Consider the following 22,652-nt stretch of genomic DNA (forward strand, 5'->3'; position numbering starts at 1 on the left):
TGCTGTCTCAGTACAGAGCCCAAGGTTTCCTCTTTAATGACACTAGTGTCCTTTTCTCCCCACCTACTCGTCTGCGACTTTAAACTCTCTCACCTTTCTCTCCTTGTCAAACTGCAGATTTCCCAGAAGTGCCCTCTCAGTTGACACCAGAGCACAAGTTGGCGATTTAGGATAGTCTTCACATACTGTGACTAAAGTCTAAGGCTATGTATTATTTGAGGGGAAGAATTAAAAGAAATTTAAGACAGAATGAAAGTAATCCAGTACACTGGAAAGTGACATTCGTTGTCTTACTTTCTTGCTTAGAAAATATTGGTTTTCAGAAGTAGATGGCAGGAAGTAACCTTTAAAGAGCAGCTAGGGTCAGCCAGATGGCCCAGCAGGGGAAGACACTTGCTGCCAAGCCTGTTGACTTTAGTTCATTCCTCGGGACCCAAATGACAGAAGGAAGGAACCAATTCCCTGCAAGTTGTCCTCGGGCCACCACGTGCTCCTATACATCCATACAGCGCACACCAAATACATAAAGGTTTGTCATTTTTTTAATTGACAAAGGGTCAAGGATCAAAATAGAACCAGGATTTCTTTATTCTATGGAATTAATTCACCTTATCTATTTGCATGCTTCCAAGCAATTCTAGTTTATATTATGAAATAAGAACAAGTGCATTATTAGAGTGTTTGACTCACAAGACTCATTGATAACTTTAATGGCTATAGCTCGATGGAGAATACTTGCTTAGCATGTACAAAGCCCTAGTTTCCATTCCCAGCACCGCCAAAAAATTCCTGCAATATCTATTTTATTATGACAAAAAAAATTAACTAAAACCAGGCTAAGTGATTTTCTAAGCAGTCCCTAACTTTCCATTTTTTTGAAACTGTAATTGTGGTTATAAAAAAAATCCACATCGAACTTCCTGTACACACCTGGTAAATCGCCAGCCACTGGGGTGTGTCCACCTGCTGAGGGACCGCAGATCTCTAGAGCTCGGCATCTAATACCACACCTACTTCCCTTCTTGCAACCACTATCTCGTCAACCTTTTCTTTAAAAATTGATTGCTTTAGGCATGCCGTGGGTGGATTTATGCAGTAGGAGCCCTTTGCTTTGTTTCATTTAATGTTATCTTTGACGTTCACCACACGATAGTTTGAGCGGGAGTTTCATCGTTTGTAAGGCTGAATAGCGTCCTATAGAATGTGTATGGCACTTTGGTTGTCATCATGCAGCTGTGGACTCTTTGGTGGCTTCTCTTTGGCTGTTACAGATAATGCTTCTATGAACCTAGACATGAAAGTATCTCTTCTAGATAGTGCTTCTAAATCTCTTGGATAAATGCCCTTCCTGACCTTTATCTGGGATTGTTGGGGTACATGGCAATCCCAAATACCTCCATAGTGATAGCATTTTACACACCTGCTAACAATAGAACAGGCTTTCAATGTATCCTATCTTTGCCAACACTGATTTGTTCTTATCGTGGCCATGCTAATGGGTATGAGGTGATAGTCCAATAAAGTATTGATTTGCATTCCTCTAATTGAGGCTAGCAAGTTAGCAGCCTAATAGCCTGTTTGACTTGAGTTACACACACACACACACACACACCCCTTTCTTAACAATACACTTAGAAACTTAAGATTTCTCCTTCATTGAGCTGCATGCACACGCCTCTCCAAGAAGAAGCAATTGGGGCCGTCTATGGTGTCTTGAATGAGAAACGTACCCCATAGGCTCAGATATTTGAACACTGGGCTTCTGATTGTTGGCATAATTTGGAGACTGCGATGTGGAGCCCTTACAATGTGGATGGAGCCTTGCTGGAGGATACACGCCACTGCAGGCTGACTTTCATTTGCACCATTTCCAGTTCATTCTCCGCTTCCCATCTGAGGTCGAGATGCGCTGTCTCAGTTTCCGGCTCTGGCTACCTGCTGCCATACCCCTCCCACCACTTTAGAACTAGAAGACAAAATAAACTTCTACGACCATAGGACAAAATGAGCTCTTCCTTCCATCAAATACTCTGGGCCATGGTATTTTATCATGGAAACAAAAGCTAATACACATTTTGACGCAGGGCTCCCTTGCCACCTTCAGTAACTCTCTCTCTCTCTCTCTCTCTCTCTCTCTGTTGCTGTTCTATTGCTGTGAGGAGACACCATGAGCAGGACAACTTATAGAAGAAGGCGTTTGTTGGACTTACAGTCTCAGAGGGTGAGTCCATAGCCATCATGGCGGGAGCATGGCAGCAGGCAGACAAGCCTGGTGCTGGAGCAGGAACTGAGAACTTACACATGGAGACAACAACCATGAGGCAGAGATGGAGCTAACTGGGAAATTTTGTTGGCTTTTGAAACCCCAAAGCCCACCTCCAGTGATATACCTCCCCCAACAAGTCCTAATCCTTTCCAAATAGTTCTATCAATTCTGGACCAAGTATTCAAAAATATGAGCCTCTGGGGACATTCTCATTCAAACTACATTCTACTCCCTGGCCCCCATGGACTTGTGGCCATATCATAATGCAAATTTCATTAAGTCCTAAAAGTCTCAATAGCCTTTCAGCCTCAAGACTATCTAAAAGTACAAAACTTCTTCTGAGACTCAAGGCAATTCTTAGCTGTAACACCCTGCAAAATTAAAAAAAAAAAACAAACAAGTCGGGCAGTGGTGGTGCACACCTTTAATCCCAGCATTCAGGAGGCAGAGGCAGGTGAGTCTCATTGTGAGTTCAAGGCCAGACTGGTCTACAGGAGCTAGTTCCAGGACAGGCACCAAAGCTACGTAGAGAAACTCTATTTCAAAAAACAAAACAAAAAACAAAAAATTACATACTTCTACAATGGAGAGATTGGGGCATAGTGAGGAAATACTGAACCAAAGAAAGTCTGAAACCCAGTAGAGCAAAATCCAAATCCTGTAACTCCCATGTCTTAGGTCAGAGGAACGAGATGGCTCCATCCTTCCAGCCTGCTGACGGCAACACTTCTCTTGGGCTGGTTCCACTCCCTATGTGCAACTCTCCTTGGCAGCCATCCCATGGTGGTGGCATTTCCAACACTTTTGGGTTTCCAACATAATTTGGGCTTTACTTTCACTGCCTCATTCAATGGCCTCTCAGGGTCTCCAAGCAGGGCCTCCCCAGCCACATGCCTGACCTCAGGGCTTCCCTTAACTGCGAACGAAGATTCCACAATCCCCTTTCTCCTTCATCTTTCATGATTCGACAGCTAGAACCACCACACTCTCTCGTCTTGACACTAAGATTAGTGGCCGATCCAGCCTTGACTGGTTTGGGGTATGTGTAAAGCAAACTCTAGCTTCAAAATGAACTTCTTGTGTGTGGGGGGGATCCTTTACTTCCTATCTGATGCCTAGGTGCAGCTAAGACATTAAATAGGATGCTGGGGATTTGAACTCAAGCCTCATGTTTGCATTCTAACATCTCCCTAGCCATCTCCCTAGCCCTACTAGGCATTCATCTGATTAAAATCAGCTGTATCACAAGAAAGGGCATGTACAGTGTACGGAAATTTGAGGCTGTCAGTCAGAACAGAAAACCTATATGCTACCTTTAGTAACCCACTCCTCCTTTTAGACTCTGTAAAAGAAAGGTCCGAACAGTAGCCTGGTATTCTTGAGCACTCTAGTTCAAGTAGCCCACCGCTCCCTTACAGTGTGTCTGTTCTTTTTGTTTTGCCTTTAAATAAAACTTCCTGTTGCTTTCCTATTTGTGTGTGCTTTTGAATAAGATTTCAAGAACCTGGTAACAGTGAGGACAAGTCCCTGTGACATCATTAGTAATTGTGAGCACCTTTGCATTTATTTATTATTATCTTGGTTTTTTGAGACAGGCTCTGCGTGTCTGTCTGGACTTGAACTTGTAATCATCCTGCATCCACTGGGGCACTTGGATTAAGGGATTGTGACACTTGGTTCTGGAGATCAGACCAGCCTGCCCATTTTAAAATTCGGTTGTTTGATTGCCTTTAAGCTATAGAAATTCTTTGCATATTCTGGATATTAGCCCCTAATCACATATACATCTCTTCAAATAGTTTCTTGTTTTGCAAGCTGCATTTTCATTGTTGTGTCCTCTGAGAGCAGACATTTTTCAAGCTTGATATCATTTTGTTTTTATTTTTGTTGCCTGTGGAACTGTCATATCAAGAAATCAATGCTAACACCAATGTCATGAAGCTCTTCCTGTTCTAGAAATTTTGTGGTTTGTCTTCAACCCAGTTCAGGCTCATCTTCACTTACCTTATAAAGATGTGCCCTCACAGCTCTTCTGGAAGCCACAAGTTTGTGCATGAAACAGGTCTTTAGCATGGGCATACAGACATGCAGATGAAAGTCTGCAAGCCTGAGAGTCTGATCCTGTGGAGATGTTGTTCTTGCCCTGGCAGCTCTCTTATCTTTCCTCTTAACTGCCTCTTAGTTTTGACCTCACTAGCACTGACCAGTATCTGTCCATCAGAGAACAGAGTCTAAACCAACAGTTCTCAGCCAGGAAAACGGATGAGGTCATGCTCCAGCTTTTGAAAACCAGTCCAGGTAAAGTAAGTCAGGCTGGATTCAAGAGAGGTGGGGCCTTCTTCCCCTGGGTCATAAAGATTAATTCATCACCTACATAGTATATCAGGTCTCAAACTCAGGATAAATGGCTAAGGTGCTATTAGCATGACCAGCATCCCTCAGCCACTACCTGTTACAAGGTCCTCCTGTTTGGCATTCCCAGTCCCTATCCTAAACTTCTCCAGCTCAGAGCCTTGGTGGAGTGCCCTTGCCCCAGCTGCTTTTTCCTATATAACCCATTTTGGCTACACTAGTTCTTTTTTTGGCCTCTTGCCCTCTTGGCTACTGCTCCTGATTCACCTGTCCCTAGCCCCTCCCCCTCTCCTCATATGGCCTGATTCAGTTGGCTGGTCTTGTTCAGTCTGGACCCTTCCAGATAGATGCCTCTGGCTATACTTTTCCTCATATCTATCGTAAACTTCCTCCACCATACCGAGGGGCAGTCACGCCTTTTTCTTCTTTTCATTCATGGTACTCATGTCTTTCTCTATAGACCTCAAATTCATAGTTTACAACACAGTAACTCTAGTGTGACTTACTTGATGGCAGAATCTGACATGATTTGCATTTCCTTCCGCTTACATTTCTTCAACGTTTCATGACAGTGCTGTCTCTGCTTGCAGATGATTACATGTACACATCAATTTCTTAAAAATCTGAAAAGTCATGTACTCAGAAACCCACCATTCCTAAGATTTTAGGATAGAGGGTTGTGGCTCATGATAAACTTTCCTGGCTATGGCCTCCCCTTCTGAAAACACGTTACCTTTCTTTCTAGTGAGTAGCAATTCTTACTACCTGTGTGACACTCACCATTTGTCTCAAGCTTGTATAAACAAATACCTGCCAGGTAGGTTTGGGCTGTAGGACAGAACTCACATCCCCAGGGACCTCAGGTCTCATAATCTGGCTACACTACTTCAGTTTACTTCCTTGTACATTTACTGGTGGACCAGTAATGAGTAACTTGAAGATCTTTTTGCTTCTGCACACTGCAATCCTTACTTGGTGTCTTAGGGATGCTTCTGTTTCGAGGAAACATTGTGTCCAAAAGAAACGCAGGAGGGATTTTGCTTACACTTCCACATCATTGTCTTAATTTGACTTACTATTGCTATGATGAAACAGTTTGACCAAAAGCAAGGTGAGGAGGAAAATGGTTTATTTGTGCTTCCACTTCCCAGTTCATCATTGAAGAGAGTCAGGCAGGCACTCAAACAGAGCAGGAACCTGGAGACAGGAGCTGATACAGAGGCCATGGGGGAGTGCTGTTTACTGGTTTGTTCTGCCTGTTTTCTTTTAGAACAAGCCCAGAGGTGGCTCCATCCCAAGAGAAATATATCTCTCTTAGGTTTTATCTAAAACAGCGATCTCCTGGGACGCTATTCGCCACACTTTGGGCAATTCGTTGGAACGCGGCCTGTAGGAACAAAGGCCCAGTAGTTTTGCATAAGATGCGGTAACAAGTTGTAGGCATCTTTGGGACAAGCGTGCTCATAGGCCAGAACATCTACTCAAGCTTTAAGAGCATGCTATTTGATAGGATTCAGAAACTGCGAACTCTCCAGTCAGAGAGCCTCCCGGCTCCCACTTGCAGGCCTGATGAGTAATTAGCACACCGCAGCCCGGGAAGAGCAAGCAGGCGAGGTGGACACCCTACCCCAACCGCAGCCCCACGCTAGACCTCCACTCTGAAAAGAGTGCCAACTGCTAGCGGCCACTGCGCACGCTCCGCGGCCGCGCACCAGACGAGGGCGGAACCGAGCAGCCAGGCCCGCCGCCGCACCGCCAGCAGAAACTCAGGCTCGCCACTCTAGCACCCACGGTCCATGACGCGGGGGAGTGGGCTAGAACTAGGCTGGCGGTCTCGGAGCGTGCAGGTAGCACCTCCGAGAGCAACCCGGAGTTTCTCCACCTCCCACTCGCAGTGCACGACGGGAGTGGTGGGACAGGTTCGCGTTGCATGTTGGGAATGGTAGTCTCTCGCTCCATCGGGACTACCGTGTGCTATATAGCACAGCCTTCCGCGCTAAAACTAGTATCCGAAGTCTCCCGTAGTCGGAACTCGCAGTGTATGCCGGGAGTAGGCACAAGGCTCGCGCTGCATGCCGGGACCGGTAGTTTCGATGCGTCGGGCTTTGCAGCGTGTGACAGAAGTCTTGTGACAGCGATCCGCGCGGCGTATCTGTAGTCTCAGTACCGCGGACCAGCGGCCAGTGGGTGTGGACCGGCACCACCCGGCTTCGCGTGGGCCGACTGTTTACCCGCGGCCTGAGAACACGCAATCACGCGGCTGCACGTCGCCATCCCCGCCCCCGTGACGCAGCACGCCTCCCGGAAGTGAGTGCGCAGCGAGCGGCGGGTGAAGCCGGTGTCGGAGCGGGAACCGCAGCGTCGCCGCCGCCCGCGGTGGGCGCCGCGCCCTTACCGCCTGTGTTTTCGTTCCTCACCTCCGTTGTCCTGACTGCCCTTGCCGCTCGCCGGGTCGCGATGGAAACGCCGCCCGCAGCCGGCGTTCCCACCGAGGGCGCTCCGGCGGCCGCCGGGGCAGAGGTGCGCTGCCCGGGCCCCACACCGCTGCGTCTGCTCGAGTGGAAGGTGACGGCCGGCGCGACCGTGCGCATCGGCTCGGTGCTGGCAGTGTGTGAGGCCGCTGCTTCTGCGGAGCCTTCCGGGCCAGCTCCGACTCGCACCGCTTCTGGGGGCTGCGTGCGCGCTGCGCGGGCCGAGCGCAGGCTCAGGTCGGAGCGCGCCGGCGTGGTCCGTGAACTGTGTGTGCAGCCAGGCCAGGTGGTGGCCCCTGGGTGAGTGTGCGGGGACCCGGTTCCCAGGGCTCTCAGGATGTCGGGGGGTGTCTGGGCTACAGCTGCGATCGGGAGTGCAGGGACGCCCGAAGGTGCTGCGGGGTGAGAATGTAGGAAGAATGGTCGCCGTTTGTGATCGTATCAGACCCGAGATACTTTGTGTTTGAAAAGTTCTCAATGACCCAGGGTTACCCCTTTGGGAAATGTTTTGCATTCGTCCCTCTTCTATAATTGATGGACTCCACCTTTGTAAGTGAAGGCAACTTGGGTGGCTGTGGCCGCAGGACTACTCAGGCAGGTTCCAGGCTCGTTATTGAAATAGAAGCTGTCGGGCGTGTGTGTTTCTTTAAACGCTTATAAAACTCTGTGAAACGCGACTGTAAAACCCAGTGGTTTTGCATCATAGCCACGGAAAAGGCAGAACCCAGGCTGCATCGGTAATGGGTACTTGGTCCTCAAGTCATGCGAGGACCCTTTAGCTGTCATTCTTGTCATTCTACAGGAACTTGAATTGGTTTGATCTGCCACTGTCTGGCTTTATGTCTGACTTTACCAGTGTTGTGTGTTGAACCTGAGTTAACACGTGGGCATGTGTGTCACATGGCCGTGATTGTTTTGATTGTAAAGAACAGAAACTACTGGGGGAGGTAAGTGCTCCTGCCCACAGTGGGTTGGGCTGGGAGCTTCCCTCTGAAAACATCCTTTCTGTTCCTTTTCTGGTGTCCAGTGCTCACCTCTTTGACTTGTACCAGTCCTGCCTTTATTGAGTATTTGCTGTCCACCGTTCTCCCTAAGGAAATTTCCATTTTCCACCGGTCTTGTCACAGACAGAGAACCCTGCCTAGTTTCTGGTCACTCCCTAGTGCCTCTTTGGAGATGTTGCCTGGGGTCTTGGCCTGTGGACCGTGCACCTACTCCTGCCCACTGTATGCTGGAGGGTGAGGTTGCACAGCCAGCCGGAACTTGCTTCTTTGGGGCTGACCACCCCGAGGGAGCTGTCTGCTTGACTTCTGGAAGGACAAGGCTGTGGGCTTGGTAGGCACTGTTCCTACATCAGAGAAGCTGCTCTCTCAGCTTCACCTGGGCCCTCCCTAGCAATTTCTCCTGTGGTGGTAGCCTGCGTTTGAGTTGACTGGCAGAAAACGCCCACAGTGAATGTCCCCTTTCAGTTTGGCCCCTATTACAGAATCACTGAGGCCTAAACAGGCACCATCAGTCTCATAAGTAGTCAGTGACCCAAGGAGTCAGCAGAGTGGTCACTGTGATGAGTATTTGCCTCTTCTCTTTGATGTTTGAGATCTTGGAGCTTAAAGCAGTGACTTGTAGCAGGACTCTGGAACTGATGAGTTGTGTCACTTCTAGGTGTCCTTGAAATGACTCTGGGAATCCTGAACCACTCAGGGTACCTACCTGTACCACAAGTTCAGTGATGTCAGGTGGATTCTAGTTCTGGGAAAATCGCTAGCAACATCCCTTTCATTTAAAATGTTTCCTTTTGTGTGCATTTGTGGACAGCATTTTGTCAGTGTTCTGGGGAGTACTGCAGCAAAGTGATATGCACGTTTCCCATAGTATTCCTGTCTGTATGTACGTGGTGAACAATGTGAAAGAACCAGGAAAAAGCAGTTAACAACACCTTGATTTAAAGATCCCTTTATTCCTTCCCTGTGTCAGTCCTTATGATTTCTTTGGAATAAATTTCATGGTAGCGGGTTGCATTTCCCAGTTGAGTTCATGGAGCTGGGATTGATAGGTGTGCAGTACTTTCGGAACTACTGGATCTTGAGGACACCATTTAGGACTCCCCCAAAATATACTTTTGTGGAACAGAGTCTTAGAAAAAAAATTGCTGCGTTAAGTCACTTTGTACAAAGATCACTTGATGGGGGAGCCATGATTCTCCCACTCCAACCACTCCTTAGAGAATTGTCTTCATCAGGCATCCACCTGGCAGAAGTGGGATCCACTGAGAGTGGCTGTCTGTGCAGAGGATGCTGTGGGTGGCACTCACCATCTGGACAGGCTTTGGTAACACAGATTTCGGCTAAGTGGGCCTTTGCCCCACATTTTAGTTGTACAGATTGAGTGTCTTTAATTCTAAAATCCAGAGTATAAAATATTCCAAGATCCAAAACTAGGGCCTATTTACTTTTGAGTTCCCAGTGCTCAACAACACGTGAGGCCTATGCAAACCTACCAAACGCCAAATGGCCCCCAGAACTGCATCATTTCTGGTCTCTAGCATTTTGAACGAGGGAGTCTCATGTTAGGAAGTCTTTCTGAAGGGCATGCACATTCCCCTGTTTGAGAAAACAGAGAATAATAGATAGCATTTTATCTGGTAGTGAATGATACTTGCCAGGACTGTCAGACCTTGGACAACAAAGAACTGTCTGGCTCACATCAGGTTCCCAGAGTCAAAGCCCTCTGTTTTCAGAAGGGTGTCTGTCTCTGGTTTGGGTGCAGCCTCATCCAGGAGCAGTTCCATCTCAGCACTGGCTTCACCCCAGGTGGGGACCCTGGAAGGGAGGGTATCAGGAAGAAGTAGCCGTGCCTGCTAACCCTAACTAGATGCTTACTTCTTTAAGACTACAACAGGTTTATCAGAGCAGTACTGGAAGTTTGCTTATGATCTCAAGTTCTGGTCATCCAGCAGAACCTCCTGCCTCTTCCTCAGTGCTGGGATTACAGGTATCTTAAAATCACATGGATGAGCCAGCATTTCCTGACATTTGCATTAAACCTTTGGCGAGTGATTATTGGATGGTGGTCCTCAGCCACCCCACACACATACTGATGTCATAGCCACTTATATAGACTTAGGATTGGTGATTTCAGAACTGATTTGAGGCTACTCTTGCCCATCTTCAGCTTGCCTGTTAGCAGAAGAGACATCTGTTGATGAACTTTCCTCTCCTCTGCTTGAACCCCCCCCCCATTGGAATCTGTGCCTCTAGTTGATCAGCAAGCTCCGCACACGACTGAGAAACTTGGTGTTAGAGTGTCAGTCTTATACAGCTGCTAAACAGTACCCAGCTGCGTAGTCTGCCAAGACAAAAACATTGCTTCTGAGCCAAACTAGACCTTAGTCCTCATCTGTATGCCACAGTTTGGTCCTTACTGGTGTTTCCTTTGACATCAGGCCACTCTAAGCCCCTGAAGGCGGCATGAAGAGGTTCTAAGCCAGACATCTTCGTGGTTTTCCTGCCCATTATTGTCATGGTTTCTCCCAGGGTTGGCTGGCACCATACTTTTGAAGAATGAGGGAAGAGAAGATCACCCACTGCCTGGGTGGTATGGCACAGCTGAGCCCTGGTATGTGCACTTGGTGAGAGCAGATCTCATTGACCGGTTGCTTGACACTAGCTTGTTTTTGCTGAGACCATGAAGCTAGGCAGAGAAGGTGGCTTGTGTGTTTAATAAAGACTAAGAAAAATGAGACACCTGTGGTTGTAGTTGTCACATTTGTTTTGGTCATTAGTAACTTCCAATCATGCGACATCTGAGTTTGTTCCCAAAGATCTGTGTCTGGTTGAAGTGGAAGTGCTAGGACAGTTTCCACAGCATTTCTTCCTCTTGGGTGAAGATGAGCTCTGCCGGGCAGGTGAAGGAAGGGAGGAGACTGAAGGTGTACAGTTCACACTGCTTGGTAGGTCGCCGTGTATAAGGTGTTGTCAGTGAGAGGCCGCTTAGTCTACTCCCTAGACCTTCTCATGGCGCTAGAGCTCGGTAGGAACCTCGAGAATGATAACTCTAGCAGTTTATAGGGCGAGGGATTCTCGATCGGTTTGCCACTTGGTGGTGTTTACCTGGATTACAGTTAGTGTGGTTGAAAGCACTGGTCATTCACCATCTGTCAGAGAAAACCTCTGAATTGCTTTGTCGTTATTGCCCTGATCCTCTCTGCAGGACTTGTTTGCTTGTTTCTGTTTTGTTTTTGTTTTTCTGGACAGGGTTTCTCTGTGTAACCTTGGCTGTCCTCGACCAAGCTGTAGACCTGGCTGGCCTAGAACTCCCAGAGATTGTCCTGCCTCTGCCTTCCCAAGTGCTGGGATTACTGGCTGCAGGACTTTTTAAAGAGTGGAAGAGGGTGATAAGAACCCTGATCAAGTTGACTTTACTTTGCAGTAGAGCGAAACCATTGCAGACATGATCTATATTATATTATATTATGTTGTGTTCGTGGTTTTGAAGGAACTCATCAGGTCTTTTTGGCTCCTGAGTTTGGTGTGCAGGCCTTTAGCTTGACATGATCATTAACACAGGTCTCTGAGGTGGGTAGGCTTTGAAGTGTGCCTACTTAGGACCAACACATTGGCTCTAAGACTTGTATGTGCACTGTGAAGTGAATCACTAGCCCTGTGCTTTCTTTATTTCATTTTAGAAGAGATTAAACAAGGGGCCTCAGAGGTTAAGAGCACAGACTGCTCTTCAGAGGATCTGAGTTCCATTTCCAGCACCCTCATGGTAGCTCGCAACCTGTGACTCCAGTTCTAGGGAACCCAACACCTTCTCTGGCCTCTGCCAGCACCAGGCATATATATAATATACAAACATACATGCAGGCAAAATCCCCATACACAATAAATAAATCTTTTTTAAAAAGATTAAATGAAATCCTCATATTGATGTGGAGGAATAGATAAGTCATTTTCATATATATTTTAAAATTATGCATAAATACTTATGTCATCGCCAAACATAACAAGTGATGTATATCCATTGTCTCAGGAAAAGTTCGTTTTTTGGGGGGAAGACAAATAGAACAAATCAATTTTGAAATGTTTAGAAATACTTTAAAGATACACATCTTAAAGTTTATAAACTGAGATCTTAATGGATTTTTAAATGTTATGTATACACATAATTTTATTTAATTAAAAAACTTGAACTACTTATTTATTTTATTTAACTTTTTTTTCATTTATTTTACATACAGACCTTAGGTTCCTCTCCCTCCTCTCCTCACGTCCCCTCCCACCCCACTCTCATCAATATCCCTTCCCCATCCCCTCCTCCTTCAAACTTGAGTTATTTTTAAATTTATTTAATAATTTGTGCTTCATGGTAAAGTCCATTTTCACGTGGCACATTAAATTGTGGATAATGTTGGTCTCATTTACGCACTGTGTCCATGTGTGTGTCCGTGTGTGCGTTAGCTGTAAACTGGTGGCAGGTGCACCCTGCAGCTTTGGAGCTTAAGGAGCATCGGTGGCTTTGTGCAGCTGCAAGCATTTAACCCTTGGCTGATGAAATTTTGAGACAAGTTTGCTGGTATATCCGTCCTTGGAGGTCTGTGTTCCTGCAGAGGTCATAGGATGAGTGGCAAGTGGATGCAGCTTCTGTGCTTTTTGAGACTAGCAGTTCTGGACCAAGGAGGGGTGTCTTTGTGTCGTCAGAAGTCAGTAGAGACGTTTTGAGTCTTAGCTGACCCTTAGGAGATTCTTAGATGGTTTGGGAAATTGGACTTCTTAATTTAGTCTTTCTCCAAATGTTTTAGACTGTTTTTTATAACTGCTGCCAAAGCCTGACCCGTCGAGTTGCTCCAGACTTTGTCCTGGCCCTATGTCTCCTAAGGCCCAGCACAGCTCTGGCTGCAAGTTGGCGTATGAGTATATATTCCACATGTGACACCTCCACCCCTACGGAATGACTGTAGAGTAAGAGGTGTGGGCTGGCAACTATTCATTAGGGGTGGGTGTCTCTAGAACACTGAGAGCACAAGTAAACTAGATGAGCCCAGATAGTGTATACTCTGGTGACGTTGGTCTCATCTCTGTGTCTTGGCTTCCAGTCTGAGCCCTGGGACATTCTGGATCCTGTGACTGTGCTACAGGTGTTCTATGCCCTATGAAACAATTGAGCAGTGATATATGTATTATCCAGAGTGTCTGTAAACATGGTCGTGTATCCCAAGGCAAAAGCTGCCTTCTAGAATAAGATGGGCAAAGCCTTTTGATTCTAGTACAAAATGTTACATGATCTACTCATACAGTGAGGATGTTAGGTTCACAGTGCCCGAAGTATAGGAGGCCAGACTGTGCACTACACGCACTGTACCCTCACTCTAGCTTCACAGCCTTGCTTGTCTGCTTTTGTCTTTCCTGCCTCTCTCCTCTCTTGCAGAGTGTCTGCAGAATTCTTTGTTCCAGTGCTTACTGTCTTTAACTCATAGCAGTTTGACTGTAAGCTTCCCTTCTCATCAGGTCCTTGAGAACAAGGCTGTGTAGCCCACTGTTTAGATTATGGCCATGTTTCTTTTGTGTATGAAGTTGAGCCTATTCCCAGAGGAATCTTTGCCAGTGGCTTTGATGTTGGGCCCATGCTCCAGGGAAGACCAAACTGAACAGGTTACCCACCAAGGTGGTTGACTTTGTTATCAGCTCTGTCCTCACAGCAGACTTCACTATAACTTTACTCCTGTCCTTGATCGTAGCTCAGTGTGCCATGTAAAATGTCACATAGTTTCTAGACAGGCACAGGAGGTAGAGAACCAGGCTGACTCTGCACATAGGCTGGAGGGCAGGTGTCCTGTGTCTGAACTAGTATTAGTAAGGTAGGACTTGGGTGATCTGCTGCTGGTGGGAGGAGGAGGTTGCGCATCCCATGCTTCCTTGTGCTGCCTGTGTGCCATGTGGAAGATACTGACTTCTTACCCAAGTAGAATTTAGCAGCTGTGCTTATGGAAAATGATGAGCTGGTCCTGATGTTTGTACAGAAAAATACAGGGAACCTCAAACAACCACTTGGAGAAAGAATAGTTGAGAACTTTTGTTAACTGGTTTGGAGACTTATTTTAGAGCTACAATAATCAAGGTCCCGTTTGATTTTACTGTTGAGTTGTGAGGATTCTTCGTGATAGATAGTAGCTCTTTGTTCAGACTGTGGTTAACTTTTGGGGCCTCCCTGACCAAAAACTCAGAGATCCTGCACCTGCCACTGGGCTTTGTGTTTAGCTGTTTTAATAAGTCAGGTTTGGTATAAGGAATGAGCCTTAAATCAAAGATCCTCTTTGTCTTGCTTTTTCTTGCCTATGGTATCCCACAGCGCAGTGGAAAAGACTCTCCTGTCTCCACTGGGTTATGGTGTAGACCTCTGGGCCTATACCCCTCTCCCAAACCTCATGCACAAGGACAGGGATGTTTGCAGAGACTCCGTCCAGTGAGTCTGAACCTGTAACTGTGTGTCTTGGGTCTTGGCCTTCTACATCTTGTGAAGTACCAGGGAGTGTCCTTTGTTGTTCCTGCGTGGCCAAGCTTTGGTCTAACGTTTGTCCTGCTCTTCTTCTCTTTCTGAGTGCTGTGAGGGGGGCAGTGGAAAGTCTTCTCTGGACAGGTTTCTGGGAGGGACAAGGTCTCTGGCTTACAGTGTGATAGATCAGGCCCTTGGGAGCTTCTGCTAGTGACAGGCTAGACCAAGCAAGAAGCAGAGTGCTCCTGAGTGTAGAGCAGGGTAGGACCAGTTTTGGTTTCTGGAAGGTGACCCTTCTTCTGGAAACTGTTAACTTTATGACAAGAAGAAACATGGGCCTGAGAAGCACCCTACTGAGCCATATTTGAGAGATGTGAATTTGCTGGGTTATTAGAGTACAGCCTCTGCTCTTACAGTCCTGAGATTTGTCTATAGGAGTCCCTCCCTGAAGGGTTTACAGTCCTGAGATTTGTCTATAGGAATCCCTCCCTGAGACAGTTGTATGTGTGGACAGAACAAGAAAAACAGTTTCTGTTTACATAAAATTAGGAAGTGGGCATGGCAGCATATCCCAGTACTTGAGAGGCTGCTGTAAGAGGATGGAGAGTTCAAGGTCAGCATGGGGTACATGGTCAAATACTGTTTTAAAGGGAAACACACAAACAACTGGGGACATTGTGATAATTCTGTCAGAAAAATATCAGATGACTATGAGCCGGTCTAGACTGGGAATCATCTGTGGAAGGGAACAGGAATTAATTTTGGAATTATACCAGCATGTAAAGCTTTTGATGTGCTCCCTCCCAGATACACGAGAGGATCGTGTGCAGATAGTTATTGAGACCATCTGTTTGTCATGTCGTCCTTTGATTAGACCGCTGCAGCTCACTCTTGCTCTTGCGGTGTCCTGGCTAGAGTAATTGGAGAGTCAGCTGGAGCCAGCCTGAAAACTCGTTCCCATTCAGGTGCCCTTTCTCAAACCATGTGATACACTGAGATTTTTAAACATGCATTTGTTAATGTTTGCCTCTATCTTGCAGAGCACTTCTGGTGAGATTGGAAGGATGTAGCCATCCTGTTGTCATGAAGGGCCTGTGTGCCGAATGTGGCCAGGACCTGACCCAGTGAGTACACATGGGGAGGGAGGCTCCAGAGTCTTTGGCTCTCAGGTGGGTGAGCCCATGGGTACTGAGGGCAGTGGTGTGTAAGGCAAAATATAGGGTCCTGCTGCCTTTGCCCAGAGTTGGGCCCAGGACCATGGCCAGTTTCCCAGGAAAGAATCCTTTTTGTTTTCAGCCTTCGCTCCCTGACTCCCTAGATTATGCAGGGAACTTCTCCAGTGTTTCTGAAAGGCTTATGCTTTCTACATCTGGAGCACATCCCTCGCCCATTCAGGGGCACAGCTTTGACACCGAACCTGCTTTTCTAGTGCTCTGTATAGCTGACCACTGATGCTAAGTGATCTCTAGTCGTTCAACAGTATAGGTTGTGGGTGGCTGTCACTATTATTACTTGTTTTCATGTAACTGTGGTTGGTTTACATGGAGACTTGACTCTTGCACTGAGCCTGTGATTGGCATATCTGGCTGCAGGTGTGATCTAGAGCATGGTTTCTCATGGTTTCCTGTTTTTAAAGACAGGCAACATTCACTTGCTGTCTGCACAAGAGTGTGCTAGGGTAGGAGTGTTGGTCACCTCCTGCTGAAGGCATGCCACTCCCAGCTACATGTGCCCTCCATACAGTTAACCAAATGCTCTTTCCACATTTCCAGGTTGCAGAGTCAAAATGGAAAGCAACAGGTACCACTTTCTACAGCTACTGTCTCCATGGTTCACAGTGTGCCGGAGTTGATGGTGAGCTCTGAGGTGAGAAGAGGGGCAGCTGCTGGGCTCTTTAGGGGAACCCTGGAGCATTTTATAGGCACCCCCGTCTGGAATACTGCTTTCTAAGACTTGGAAGCTGCTATTTTTCTTTTCGTTCATTAACAACTGTGTCCACGTGGATGCTTTCAAGCCCCACAGCTCTTAGTTCTGTGTGCCAGTGGCCTTGGTCTGCCAACACAGCAGCAGGGGTGGCTTCAGTCCCCTTGAGCCAGACTTTCCTTAGAAATGTGCTGACAGGCTGCTAATGTGGAGGCAGTCGTGGTGGCTAGGAACTTGTCTATGTGCTTTTCTTAATAAAACTGAATTTTGTTTTTAATCCAGATATACATAATTTTGTCATTTTTCTCTGTTTTTGTCTTTAGCAAGCTGAAAAACTAGGAAGGGAAGATCAGCAACGACTACATCGAAACAGAAAACTGGTCCTCATGGTTGATTTGGATCAGACCCTGATTCATACAACTGAGCAGCACTGTCCCCAGATGTCCAACAAAGTGAGCGATGCCCGCTTTTCCCATGGTAGCTCTCACAGCAGCCTAGACTCCACGATTCTATTTTAAAGTACACTATCTTGTTTTAAGTGAATTCCTGTGATCTCCTAGATATGGGAGACAGGCTCGTCACATACCTGTGTCTGTGGGCTGCTCCAGGTGGCACTGAAAGTGGCCCCTTACTGTTAGCTTTGAGCGTTTGTGTGAGGCTCTCACTTGCTGTGGTCATCCAGACTATAGAGTTCCGAGACCTGTAAAGACAGTGAGTGGAGACACAAGGAGAATGCCGTTAGGGACATGGTCTTGAGAAGAGCTGTTATGTGGAGTTCCTCATATCTGTGTGTCTAAAACAAAAGGACGTTTGGGTTTGTGTTGAACCTAGGAGTTACCATGAGGAAATTGAGTTCTCCAAGGTGACAAGGGAAGTGGCTAGGTGTGGAATCGCATTCAGGTTAAGCCTGAGTAGGAAAGCAGTCACTTGCTGGGAAGTTCAGGTTCAGGAGTGGAAAGCTTTTAGGGTTTATTAGAGAAAGATGGCATAAAGCCTGTAGTCATGCATACTATGAACAAGGAAGTCCTAGCTAGTGTCAGGCTGCTAGTTTTTAAAATACTAGCTGTTGGGCACGCAGCATGTAGACTTTGGGTACTACTGCAGCTTTATATGTGTCCTGCTATGCCAGGCCTAGGTGTGAGAAGATACTCGAAGCTGACCAGAGCCTAGGGTATGGGTCGCCATAGAGCCAAATTCCTTTACATGAGTGAACTCTGTGGATATAATGGTGACAGGAATAGTGGCCAGACAAGAGTGTGGGTAGTTTTGTGAAGATTAGCCTTCTATGACTAGAGGTTTGCCTCCACGGCACAGCTTCTACAAGGGTTATATTAGTTATCTGTGTGTATCAGGGGGATCTTACAGGACATTTACACTGTCCTGTGCACAGTATTTGCTGTGATAGAAGTTCTTACTGGATAGTATATCATTTCAGTCAGTGCACACAGGTGGGAGGGACTTTGCTCTTGTGCATCTCAGCTTGTGTTGCTGTGGCTGTTTCTTTTATTGTTCCCTTGGAGTTACACATTTAAATTAGTTTAGTAAGGCAGCTTGAACCAGTTCTCACTTGTAGGGATCTGGAGAACTACAGTGTCTCACATCTGTATAGGGAAATGGTTCTCACCCTGTGGGTCACAGTCCCTTTGGGGGTTGCCTAAGACATGGATATTTACAGTATGATTCACAGCAGTAGCAAAATTGCAGTTATGAAGTAGCAGCAAAAATAATTTTATGGTTGGGAGTCACCACAACGTGGAGAACTCTAGTAAAGGGTTGCAGATGAGAAAGGCTGACAACACTGGTACAGGATGATCTAGGCAGAACTAGCCCTCTACTAATATCAATACTGCCAAGGTGCCTCTAGTGTGTATCTAAGGTCACCTCTGGCCAGGGCCTGGGCCACTACTGAAAATAATTGTAGACTTTGGGACTCAGCCTCTGAGTTCAGTTTCGGATGTCTGGACACTTGGGGAAGGGCTATTTATTCTTGCCTGTACCATTATGGAGACTGACATTATAGCTGTGGGACTTCTTTCTGTTGAGACGGGGGAAAGCTGATTATAGAATCTCTCATTGTGTCTTTGACAGCTCCGTTTCACCATCCTGGTGTGTTTATATCAGAGCTAGTGAATGTCTGTCCTAAGTAGTTTACCTTTTTAATTGTTAAAGAAGTCAATAATTTTGCTGAGAAAATAATGGTAAATAGAAGTAAATGGATCATAGCTTCGTTTCCTAAGGAAAACATGCTTATCTACAAAATAATAACCTGCCTGCAAGGTGATCTAGAACACTAATTCATCACTCATGTATCGGAGTGAAGCTGTGTGTGAAGCCATTAGCAGCAGCTCAGGAACCACATGGCTGTGTTCAGAACAGTGGCTGCAGCTCTGTTGTTTGACCTATAAGAACATGTGAAGCAGCAAAGAAATAGGCTGTAACGAGATAAGATAATGCCACAGATAACATACAGACTACCCCGAGGTGTGACTTGACTGGATTCTCACCAGCAGCCCTCATCAGGCTATCCTGGTTGTGGTTATCACAGGGAGTTAGCATGGTGGTTGATCCGAAGAGTCAAGTGGTTATAGTGATTACTAGTTGGCAGATAATGTATATAGTAAGGAGTGTCATGGACAGTAATAATTATGAGAGGTCGTTATTGCAGCTTATTATTACAGTGGCTAGTTGTCATAGTTAGTGGCATTCATCATCGTGGACCTTCCCATGCCTTCCTCCTGCAGAATCTGGATCTCATGTGCCCTGTACAGACCCTCACCTGGCTTGTATGTCTGCAGACCCTTGCAGGGTCTCAGGTGTCAGCTGGGCAGTTCTCCCTCGTCCTCTTTTCACTCTTGCCTGTTCTCCACAGGGCATCTTTCACTTCCAGCTGGGCCGAGGTGAGCCGATGCTGCACACCCGCCTGCGGCCTCACTGCAGGGACTTTTTGGAGAAGATAGCCAAGCTGTATGAGTTGCATGTTTTCACTTTTGGCAGCCGTTTGTACGCCCACACCATTGCAGGTCAGTCAAGCACAGTATACGGTCCACAAACGAATAGATAGCAAGTTGTTTCCTGTTTTCAAGTGCATTTTCTTCAAAACAAGGAATGGTGCAGAAACTCAGGCTTAAGACTGGCGGTTGCGGTGGGAAAGTTGACTGGGACCATAGGTGAATGAAAAGGGAACATTTCCATGGGTCCATTTTTAAAGGTAGTTCCTTTAGCTGACTAAAGATGGCTTTGGAGCTCTGCTGTCCCACGTGTGTGCCAAATGCCATCATGAGTTACTTAAGAACTGAGTGACCTTTGCTTGTCCTGGTTGGACATGAGCTGCTGGCAGTCTTGTCCATGTGCTCTTAGTGTGCAGTGGCCACCAGGTGGCAGCACTGTCTGGGGAATGAGTTCTAGCTATTGCCAGAACTGTACATTAGTCACTTCTTGAATCCCATGCCAGCAGACCCACGGCGGTTGCAGAACTTGTTCAAGTGAGCACCTTAAAATTCAGAGTCTTGGGGCTAGGGAGATGAACTCATGGGTACATCTCTTCTTGAGCTAGCATGAAGACCCAAGGGCAGCTTCCCAGCACCCACTAAAAATCAAAATGGCCAGCTGGTTTCTGAGCCAGTAGGATCAGATACCCTGTTTCAAAACAAAACAGAAAACAACAAGGCAAAAAGTAATACAGGAAGAAACCCAGTGTTGACTACTGGCCTTCGTACAAGCATGCATGGGTGAGTACATCCACCACACGTGCACACACACACTTCAAAGACACAGATTGATCTGTCTTTGTTGATGGAGTTGTTAGTTTATAATCTTTTTTTAGTCTTTGTAGCCTATGTTTTTAAATAGGCTTTGTTTTCCAGTCAGCTTCAGGTTTGCAGCCGAATAACAGAGATTTCCATGTCCACTCTCCCCTCCACAGACTCTGCCCCTACCGCACACACCCTACCTTAGACACATCTCGCCTCCCCATGGTCAGCAGCTCACACCAGAATGTGTGCTTTGACAGTCTGCACCGATACTGTGTCACAAACATTGAACCCACATGTTAAAGCTGATTCCTGTTGTGCACGTCAGGGTTTTAAGGTTGTGACTCCTGTGTACCTAGGACATAGGATTTAAAGATTTGTATGGTTGTTCCAGGACAGGCTCCAAAACCACAGAGAAACCCTGTCTCGAAAAAACCAAAAAAAAAAAAAAAAAAAGATTTGTATGGTTGTGTAATAGGAAGGTGAGCCATCCCAGACCAATAAAGAACCTCGTGTTCTGCCTGCATATTCTAACCTTTAATCAGCAAGGTGGTTATTAGGAGGTGGCCTTGGGAGGCTATGAAAGTGACCTCAGGGCACTAGCTTGTCCTTTCCACCCTTCAAAGGTATAATGAGATGGCACCATCAGCAGAACAACTACCACCTGTCCCTGGAGCTGCTGATGCCTTCATCTTGGTTTATAGCCTCCAAAACTGTGATGTGTAGATACCTGTTGGCTATAAATCACCCAGCCTGCAGTAGTTGGCTGTAGCAGCCCCGACAGCTAAGGCATCCCTATATAAAAGTAGATCCACACCCAACTTTTGGCTTTCCCATTGAAACTTTGCCTCTCTAGGTGGTAATTAGTGACTCATGGGTAATAGTGATAATGGTGCAAGCTGTAGGCAGGTGACTTGGAGAGACATAGCAGAGTTTAATGAAGAAAACATCCCAGTTAAATGAGCACTTGGGTGCTTTTAATTTTTAAGTTAAAGCTATTAGAAAAGTTAAAAATTAGAAAAATATTCATCACTATCATCATGCCCACATGTATTCCCTCCTCTCTTGCTGGATGTGGGTGTGTTTGCATAGTCTTACATAATTTGTCTAAGTTTACATACACATTCAGGCCATGTTCTCACATAAGATTCTTACATCCTTGTGGTTGGTAATAAATCTGTATCACATAACTACCTAGTAACTATTTCTTTTTGAACAGTTGCATTCATTTTGCTCTTTCTTCATAAGAAAAATGTCCACTGAGCATTCAACATGAATAAACTTTTCTTGCTTTGGATCGGCTCCTGTGGGTGAGCACCTCAGCAGTGTGCCTCCTGTCTATCTAGTAGCAACGTCAGTATTTCTTATTTGGGCTCTTTTAGATCTCATCATAGTTATTTAGGACAGCAGAGCAGTGGTTCTCGACCTGTAAGTCGAAACTCCTTTGGGGGTGGAAGAACCCTTTCACAGCAGTCACATTTTAGATACCATGCATGTCAGATATTTACATCACTGTTCATAATAATAGCAGAATTACAGTTCTGAAGTAGCCGTGTAACCAGTTTATAGTTGGGGATCACCACAACCTAAGGAACCGTATTAAAAGGTCAAAGCATTCGGAAGGTTGAGAACTGATGGAGGTGGGTCTTGTATTAATCTGTTGCTTTCATTGGTTAATTAATAAAGAAACTGCCTAGGCCCATTTGATAGGCCAACCCTTAGATGGGTGGAGTAAACAGAACAGAATGCTGGGAGAAAGAAGCTGAGTCAGGGAGTCGCCATGATTCTCCCACTCCAGACTGACGCAGGTTAAGATCTTTCCTGGTAAGCCAGCTCGTGGTGCTACACAGAATATTAGAAATGGGTTAGATCAAAATGTAAGAGCTAGCCAGTAAGAGGCTGGAACTAATGGGCCAGGCAATGTTTAAAAGAATACAGTTTCTGTGTAATTATTTTGGGTAAAGCCATGCGGACAGCCGGGTGCCGGGGACGCAGCCCTGCCACTCTTATTACAACAGAGAACCACTGGCCTAGAGCCACTCCTTGTAGATGTTTTATTGATGGGACCATGTGGACCCAGCAAGGACCAGAATGAAGGAGGATTAGAGACTGTGTCAGTGCTGAGGAAGAGGACATTTGCTTAAGCAAAGTCACATCCTGGGTTTCACCTGGGTCACATGCTCATTAGTCCTTTTGACACTCAGTCACTGTGATACTATCAATAAAGCCCCAGTGATGGAGCTAAGGGAAGAATGGATGTCAAGCTGCTTCAGACCAGAAGCAGGAGAGTGTGACTGCCTGCTGCTTTGATAGTGTCTGTACTGATGGTGCTATTGACAGTGCCACACATAGGAGCCAGCTAACAGCCCTGGCCTCTAGGGCTGCCAAAAACCAATCCTG

At 46.3% G+C, this 22,652-nt stretch overlaps 1 protein-coding gene across 3 annotated transcripts in view; it reads left to right on the forward strand.

Annotated features, from left to right (window-relative positions):
• The first annotated feature begins 6,930 nt into the window (after positions 1-6,930).
• The window catches only part of Ctdp1 (CTD phosphatase subunit 1), a 58,027-nt gene continuing 42,305 nt past the window's right edge, over positions 6,931-22,652 (forward strand). For all 3 annotated transcript variants that reach the window (XM_057789204.1, XM_057789203.1, XM_057789205.1), the window contains exons 1-5: positions 6,931-7,389; positions 15,621-15,704; positions 16,353-16,446; positions 16,827-16,955; positions 19,373-19,523. In XM_057789204.1, the coding sequence (XP_057645187.1) occupies positions 7,076-7,389; positions 15,621-15,704; positions 16,353-16,446; positions 16,827-16,955; positions 19,373-19,523 (772 nt within the window). In that variant the 5' untranslated portion in view covers positions 6,931-7,075. The remainder of the gene's footprint in view (positions 7,390-15,620; positions 15,705-16,352; positions 16,447-16,826; positions 16,956-19,372; positions 19,524-22,652) is intronic.

Source organism: Chionomys nivalis, chromosome 14 (genome assembly GCF_950005125.1).
Source record: "Chionomys nivalis chromosome 14, mChiNiv1.1, whole genome shotgun sequence".
In the NCBI taxonomy this organism is placed as follows: domain Eukaryota; kingdom Metazoa; phylum Chordata; class Mammalia; order Rodentia; family Cricetidae; genus Chionomys; species Chionomys nivalis.